This window comes from Salvelinus fontinalis, chromosome 42 (genome assembly GCF_029448725.1).
Source record: "Salvelinus fontinalis isolate EN_2023a chromosome 42, ASM2944872v1, whole genome shotgun sequence".
NCBI lineage: Eukaryota > Metazoa > Chordata > Actinopteri > Salmoniformes > Salmonidae > Salvelinus > Salvelinus fontinalis.
In genome coordinates this window covers 781,880-790,428 of record NC_074706.1, presented here as the reverse complement: position 1 = coordinate 790,428, position 8,549 = coordinate 781,880, and the positions used below count along the sequence as shown (strand labels likewise).

The 8,549-nt window shown below is 44.5% G+C and overlaps 1 protein-coding gene across 2 annotated transcripts; it reads right to left on the bottom strand.

The window, feature by feature from the left end:
• Positions 1-402: 402 nt before the first annotated feature.
• On the bottom strand, positions 403-7,511 carry LOC129841408 (zinc finger and BTB domain-containing protein 17-like). 2 transcript variants are annotated; one of them, XM_055909671.1, is made up of 5 exons: positions 7,224-7,511; positions 6,895-7,138; positions 3,510-3,646; positions 3,235-3,331; positions 403-3,033 (listed from the first exon to the last, which is right to left on the bottom strand). In XM_055909671.1, the coding sequence occupies exons 2-5, from the start codon at positions 7,118-7,120 to the stop codon at positions 1,802-1,804; spliced, it is 1,692 nt and encodes a 563-aa protein (XP_055765646.1). In that variant the 5' UTR covers positions 7,121-7,138; positions 7,224-7,511; the 3' UTR covers positions 403-1,801. The 2 variants fall into 2 exon arrangements, with proteins under 2 accessions (XP_055765646.1, XP_055765645.1); XM_055909670.1 differs by having other exon boundaries at positions 6,895-7,511.
• Positions 7,512-8,549: the final 1,038 nt, after the last annotated feature.

The following is an 8,549-nucleotide window of genomic DNA, read 5'->3' as shown; positions in this document are numbered from 1 at the left end:
AGGGACTTTTTCTTTGTATCATCTAGTAACCAATGTATGAACTATTTGTGTGTGTTTATGTAATTCTGTGATTGATTAAGTTAGTTAGTAAATAAATAATTAAGCCAAATGTATATATCGCTTATACATGATTCTATGCTAGTGTTCGTACAAATATCCAAGGGTTTGCGACGTTCAGTAATGAGACTGATGAGGTCAAAATTCATTAATAAGCAACTGTTTTGATAAGATATGAAAATATCTGAAGTTATATTCCGGAAATTGAAACTCTAAACATGTTCCCGTGGTACCCCGACTTCCTAGTTAATTAAAGTTACATGTTTAGTTTAATCGCGAAATGAAATTACACAGAATTGATAATATACAGTCTTCACATTTAATGATAGTCAATGACACGACATACTCATTCAAGGGTTTTTCTTTATATTTACTATTTTCTACACTGTAGAATAATGATGAAGACATCAAAACTATGAAATAACACATATGGAATCATGTAGCAACCAAAAAAGTGTTAACATACCTTTTGATTTGTTTATCTTTGAGATTCAACGTAGCCACCCTTTACAACGATGACAGCTTTGCACACTATTGGCATTCTCTCAACCAGCTTCATGGGGTAGTCACCTGGAATGCATTTCAATTAACAGGTGTGCCTTATTAAAAGTTAATTTGTGGAATTTCTTTCCTTCTTAATGCATTTGAACCAATCAGCTGTGTTGTGACAAGGTGGGGGGTATACAGAAGATAGCCCTATTTGGTAAAAGACCAAGTCCATATTATGGCAAGAACAGCTCAAATAAGCAAAGAGAAACGACCGTCCATCATTACTTTAAGACATGAAGGTCAGTCAATTCGGCACATTTCAAGAACTTTGAAAGTTTCTTCAAGTGCAGTCGCAAAAACCATCAAGCTCTATGATGAAACTGGCTCTCATGAGGACCGCCACAGGAAAGAAAGACTCAGAGTTACATCTGCTTCAAAGGATAGGTTCATTAGAGTTACCTGCCTCAGAAATTGCAGCCTAAATAAAATGCTTCACAGAGTTCAAGCAACAGACACATCTCAACATCAACTGTTCAGAGGAGACTGTGTGAATCAGGTCTTCATGGTCGAATTGCTGCAAAGAAACCATCACTAAAGGACAACAATAAGAATAAGAGACTTGCTTGGGCCAAGAAACATGAGCAATGGACATTAGAACGGTGGAAATCTGTCCGTCTTCGTGAGACGCAGAGTAGGTGAACGGATGATCTCTGCATGAGTGGTTCCCACGTAAAGCATGGAGGAGGAGGAGTGATGGTGCTTTGCTGGTAACACTGTATGTGATTTATTTTGAATTCAAGGCACACTTAACCAGCATGGCTACCACAGCATTCTGCAGCGATACACCATCCCATCTGGTTTGCGCTTAGTGGGACTATCATTTGTTTTTCAAAAGGATAATGATCCAACACACCTCCAGGCTGTGTAAGGGCTTTTTGACTGTACTGCATCAGATGACCTGGCCTCCACAATCACCTGACGTCAACGCAATTGAGACGGTTTGGGATGAGTTGGACTGCAGAGTGAAGGAAAACCAGCCAACAATTGCTCAGCATATGTGGGATCTCCTTCAAGACTGCTGGAAAAGCATTCCAGGTGAAGCTGGTTTGTTACTAAATGATTCCATATGTGTTATTTCATAGTTTTGATGTCTTCACTATAATTCTACAATGTAGAAAATAGTAAAAATAAAACCCTTGAATTAGTAGGTGTGTCCAAACGTTTGACTGGTACTGTACATATTTTTTTAACAAATTCATTTCAGGAGATCCGGCCTGTGTTTGCGCTGGTGCGACTTCAGATGGTCCAGTTGTTTGAAGCGGAGTCCACATACAGCGCAGCAGTACGGTCTCTCCCCAGTGTGGATACGCTGGTGCACCTTCAAATTGTCTGCCCGTGTGAATCGCTTGTCACACATGGTGCAGCGGTGAGGTTTCTCCTGTGTGTGAATGCGCTGATGCAGTTTGAGGTTCCAGAGCCGATTGAACTTGTTCCCACAGATGGAGCAGCAGTAGGGCTTGTCTGTCGTCTGGCTGCACTTGTGCCTCTTCAGGTCAGAGAAGGAAGTGAAGCCCTTGCCGCATTGGCTGCAGAGGTGGAGTCCCTCGGCCTGGTGGGCCCGCTGGTGGACCTTGAGGTTGCAGGCCTGGGTGAAGATCTTACCGCACTGGGTGCGCGAGTATGGAGGTCCAGACCCTGACCCTGTGCTCAACCCTCTACCCATTTCGTGTTTCTGCTTGTGGGCCTTGAGGGAAACGGAGTCTGGGAAGGTCTTGGTGCATTGATTGCAGGCGTGACACCTCCCCCCTCCTCCTCCTCCTCCTCCTTTTACCTGCTCTTGTGAATGATTGCTGAGGTTTAAAGAGTGTCCAAAGTTGCCAGCAGCACCATACAGGCTCTCTGTGTTGTTGTTGTGGGCTGAGCTTCCAGAGTGGATGGAGGTTAGCACCCTGTGGCCAGCTCTGCTACCCAACTCCGGCACACCGTGTCCGGGGTACAAGACACTGGAGTCCTGCAGGTACCCCTCCTCGTTTATCAACAGGCAGTTCCGTTCTCCCACCTCTGGGTGGGGGGATGGCGTTGGCGATCCCACCTGCTCCCTCTGGCTCTGATGGGGGTCAGGCATCTGGGAGCGATGGTGGTCTCCCCCCTCAGACCCCCCCAAGTTCACTTGGTAGTGACCCGCAGCTCCGTAGCTCAGTGCCCCCAGACGAGACGGAGAACCAGGAAACCTATCCAGCCCTTCTATGTCTACAAGATGGCCGCCACCACCACTACCGTCGCAACCAGACTTCTCAAAGCCGCCCACCAGTTCCTTCATGCTGTAACGAGGGCGGTAGAGAGGGTCGGTGGGGTCCCCTGCGTCTCCCTCGGGGCCCGGAGGTTTAGGCCCTTGGTCTAGACCAGACCCCCAGTCAGCCTGGCACTGCTGCAGCTCCTGCTCACTGAAACTCTTACTGGGCCCCGAGACGTCCGAACCATCGGCCCCTGAAAAACACAGGAGACATGAGGCATTGGCAATAGTAGAAACGGTAGTAGAGTAACTAATGCTCAATTTGAACTTAAAGTTTCAAGTTGACTTGTTATAATACCAATGACAACATATTAGAAGCTACTCTCCTTATCATTCTCATCATCATAAAAGGTAGGCTATTGTCTGTTATTTTTGTTGTAAACTCCTCAACTCACCGTCCAGGCAGAACTCCCATCTCTCCCGTAACTCAGTGTTGTGGAGAGGCTCCTCTTTCAGCAGACTGTCCAGCTTCTGACCTCCGACCTCTGTGGACTGGAAGAGGAAATTAATGAGTCGATTCTGACTAAATTATGGATGAACTGACAGTGAATGAACAGAGCTGACATGATGGTCCCCTATTCTTCCTGACAATCAGTTCTAATCTGTTCTGTACAATATAGTTCTAAACGAACATTCCGTAACACTGGTGTTTAGTCAGTCCCCTACCTACCTCAGAGGTTCTCCTAGGGCTGGTGGCCTCAGCCTCCTCCAGATCATGGAAGGCTGTTTCCCCGGCCACAACCCCACAGCTGCTCCACTCCTCCCCTGGTACCTTCTCCTGCTTCAGGCCACGCCCCCTCTCCACACCTGGCCACAGGTAAACAAAGAGAACATTTCATTGCAAGTAAAAGGAAAGGGCCTAGATTGAAACAACAGACTGAGCAGATCAGAGTGCAATGACGGGAAAGTGTAAAAATGTCTCCTGAATAGAAACCAAGTAAAAGGTACCTATAAATGTATTTGTTCTTTTGAGAACCATGAGTCAGTCAGCAGTAGTGAGCGCTCTGAAGTTGAGCCAGACCAGGGTGAAGTAGCGCTCTGAAGTTGAGCCAGACCAGGGTAAAGTAGCGCTCTGAAGTTGAGTCAGACCAGGGTGAAGTAGCGCTCTGAAGTTGAGTCAGACCAGGGTGAAGTAGCGCTCTGAAGTTGAGTCAGACCAGGGTGAAGTAGCGCTCTGAAGTTGAGCCAGACCAGGGTGAAGTAGCGCTCTGAAGTTGAGCCAGACCAGGGTGAAGTAGCGCTCTGAAGTTGAGCCAGACCAGGGTGAAGTAGCGCTCTGAAGTTGAGCCAGACCAGGGTGAAGTAGCGCTCTGAAGTTGAGTCAGACCAGGGTGATGTAGCGCTCTGAAGTTGAGCCAGACCAGGGTGATGTAGCGCTCTGAAGTTGAGCCAGACCAGGGTGATGTAGCGCTCTGAAGTTGAGCCAGACCAGGGTGAAGTAGCGCTCTGAAGTTGAGCCAGACCAGGGTGAAGTAGCGCTCTGAAGTTGAGTCAGACCAGGGTGAAGTAGCGCTCTGAAGTTGAGTCAGACCAGGGTGAAGTACCTGCGACTACAGGTGTGGTAGACATTCAGAGATGATTTTGGACCGGTACTAAAAAGTGGATTCCTGCTTTTTGGGCAACCCGTACGTTGTGTCAGGTTGGGTGAAGGACAAACTGGGAGCGGTTACATCTGTGAAAGTTTTGAGAAGTGGAATTGTTTAGAGTTTTTGTGCCTCCTCCGCCCAAAGGCAGGGGGCGCTGCGCATCACACGTTTCAACTTGTGTTGTGCTTTGATCTCTGGAGAAGGACACCCCTCAAAGGAGTGACCAGTAGGGTGGCGTTGAGTGCAGAGGTGGATCAGATGAAAAGGAATACTCTTAGTGTTTGTGACGCCCGCCTTTTGGTGAGTTGTAGACCCGGTGGCTATGGCGAGACTGAGAATACCCTGTCTGTCTTGTTGAGCTTTGAAACAGATTTTCTACCTGATAAAGGTCAGGTTAGGTTACATTTGATATTCTGTGAGGGCCCATGTTCCCAACATGCTATGGTGCTGTAGGTGTCAAGGATTTGGACATTGCAGCAGTGTGTAGAAGGGAGATCCCACAATGTGAGAAGTGTGCAGGAGGGTATAGTCAGACAGAGTGTAATGAAGGGATAGAGAAACACTGCGTGTCAACTCTGGGGACGCCCATGCAGCTTGGGATCCCAAGTGCCCTGTGAGAGAGACGGGTTGAGAAAGTTCGAAAGGGACAAAATGTTTCCTATGCTGAGGCAGTGAAAAGAGGAAAGGATAGCCCAAGGATACCCCCCATCCTCCCAGGTCGACAGCCAGGTGTAGGATCTTTTAGGGCCAAAGTAGTGGGATGGGTTGGTGGGTTTCTGGAGATAGTGTATAGGTGGAGTGTTAGATGGTGGTGCAATTTAAGATATTCCCCTTCCTCTTTTCCCTTTTTTTACTGATCAAAATCTGCAATCTGCACTCCGACCTGCGAACGGCAGCAATCTAGTCTGCCGGGAAAAAAAAAGAAGAAGAGTAGTAAAAGGAAAGGAAAGCAACATTGTGGATAATGGGGTCTCCTCACATCAGATAAAGTAAAGGAAACATGTTTATTAAGATGCCACCACCAATTCAACTGTCTGGTCAGTGATCACCAAATTATGGAAGCTACACATTACAGCAGCCCCACTAGAGAGTGATTCCTTCATATATACACTGAAAGTACAAAACATTAGGAACACCTGATCCTTCTAAGATCAGGTGACATTCCATACTTACAAAAACCATATTTCTCTAAAATTTTGTGAACAAATCTGTTTACGGTCGCTGATAGTGAGAATTTCCACCTGACAGGTGTGACATATCAAGAAGCTGATTAAACAGCATGATCATTACATAAGTGCACATTGTGTTGGGGACAATAAAAGGCCACTAAAATCTGGAGTTTTGTCACACAACACAATGTCACAGATTGGCATGCCAGGAATGTCCACCAGAGCTGTCGCCAGATAAATGTAATGTTAATTTCTCTACCATAAGCCGTTTTTGAGAATTTGGCAGTACGTCCAACCGGCCTCACAACCACAGACCAGGCACCCTGACAGCTGATGAAACTGTGGGTATGCACAACCAAAGAATTTCTGAACAAATTGTCAGAAACCATCTCAGGGAATCTCATCTGCGTGCTCGTCATCCTCACCAGGGTCTTGACCTGACTGCAGTTCGGCATCTTAACCGACTTCAGTAGGCAAATGCTCACATTCGATGGCCACTGGCACACTGGAGAACCATACTCTTTCAACTGTACTGAGCAGATGGCAGACAGCGTGCATGTCGTTGTGTGGGCGAGCGTTTTGCTGATGTCAACGTTGTGAACAGAAGTGCCCCATGGTGGCGGTGGGGTTATGGTATTGGCAGGAATAAGCTACAGACAACGAACACAATTGCATTTTATCGATGGCAATTTGAATGCAGAGATACCGTGATGAGATTCTGAGTTCCATTGTTGTTCCATTCATCCGCCGCCGTCACCTCATGTTTCAGTATGATAATGCTCGGCCCCATGTCGCAAGGATCTGTACACAATTACTGGAAGCTGAAAATGTCCCAGTTCTTTCATGACCTGCATACTCAGATATGCCACCCATTGAGCATGTGTGGGATGCTCTGGATCGGCGTATGTACGACATTGTGTTCCATTTCCCACCAATATTCTGAAAATTTGCGCAGCCATTTTCTGAGGAGTGGAACAACATTCCACAGGCCACAATCAACAGCCTGATCAACTCTATGTGAAGGAGGTGTATCGCACTGCATGAGGTAAATGGTCACACCAGATACTGACTGGTTTTCTGATCCATACCCCAACCTTTTTTTGTATGGTATCTGTAACCAACAAATGCATATCTGTATACCCAGTCATGTGAAATCCATAGATTAGGGCCTAATGAATTGATTTCAATTGACTGATTTCCTTATGTTTACTGTAACAGCAATATCTTTGAAATTGTTGCAGGTTGCGTTTATATTTTTGTTGAGTAGATATATTGTCTTTAAAAGTCTCTCACTCCTCACCTGTCTGTGAGGTTCCAGAGCTTGTCTCCACGTCAGCTCTCCCACAGTCCGCACACTTCCCCCTCTGGCCTCCCTCTCTATCCCTCTCCTTGCGACTGTTCTCCGACCACTGCAGCCGCTTCTTCAGCGACTCGACCTGCTCCCGGCTCCGGAACACCTCTTCCAGGAAGCCGTCCTCCACCAGCCTGGTGATCTCGTATATGGCTGACTTTAGGACCGTCTCCATGACCCCGGAGAGCTGAGACTGGAAGGTTACGATGGCTTCAGACATCATGGCAAACTGTCTACGTGTAGCTAGCTACAGTTATGAGATCGTAAAGTTTACCTACTTTTGTTCAGGTTGGTCAGTGTTACGATCCAGTCTATCAAAATGATATGAAGCTAGCTAATTAGCTAAACTTAGCAGAAAAGATACTGGTAACTAAACCTCTTTTGCCTCCACCAATAACTGTCCTATTGCAATTGTTTTATCATTTTGAGATATAAGCTGTAGCACTTACTTTATATGAGGCTATTCTAATAAATATAAATACAAGATGTATTGAGAGAAAGTAAGGTTATGGTAGTTGGCATGCTACTTAGCTAGACAGGCAACACAAAAAGCATCCATAACGAACTTCCGGAAACAAACCAACGGGTTGGGTAGTGGGACAATCTACATCGGAACGCGCTTTACTGGAGTAAAAAAACAACCTTTCTTTAAGCAATAGCTTTGTATGTTACACGTTTACTGTTATTGACGTTCAAAATATAATTCCGCTTTTATTATACATTAGGATACAGACACTTACAGTATTTATTGTGTACATTGTTATATATAGTTATTACAACACACGAACATTGTACAAAACCAAACAATAAATCATTTTGACAAATACTGTGGACAGTTCTTTGATAAATTGCTATTTATACCTTTCAGGGATGATAAATAATATTCTAAATAAATTAGAAAAATATTGAAACGTTTTTTTTTTACCCATGAACTTCTTTTAATAGATGAAACATTTTCCCAATAAAATGAAAGAAATCAAATTCATGTATTGACAGTCACTTCGCATGTATGGAAAATAAAAAATATAAAATGTGGTAATGCTTACAGGTTTACCCATTTTATCGCTAATGTATATTTTCATATCTGCCCAAAATATTTTTCTATGCAAACAATAACAAAATAAATGCCCTATAGTCTAATTTTCCAATTCACAAAAACTACACTTATTTTCTACATTAATTGCATATTTAGAAATAAGACTATTACAATGATAACATCTGTGAAGAATATTGTAAGAAACGTCTCTTACTTTATTAGTTAAACTTTATAACTATGTGGATTATGTGAAATGGGAACTCAGAAAAATACGACGTCAATTCATGCCGTCAGTGATCTTCAGGTCAGAGCTCTATAAAGAGGCCCGAGTTGGAATTCCGAGTTGAATGACCGTTCAAATCGATTTTCAAAGTCGGAGCTCGTTTTTTATTTCTTCTTCGATGAGGTTTAACGGAGGTTGGCATCCAATATGTTGCATTACCGCCACTTACTAGACTGGAGTACAACTCCTTTATACTTTGCTTGAAAATAACAATAAAAAACAATAACAATAAATTTACAGAAAAATCTACACTGAAGCGGTTTATCTCGCCCACCACTCAGTACG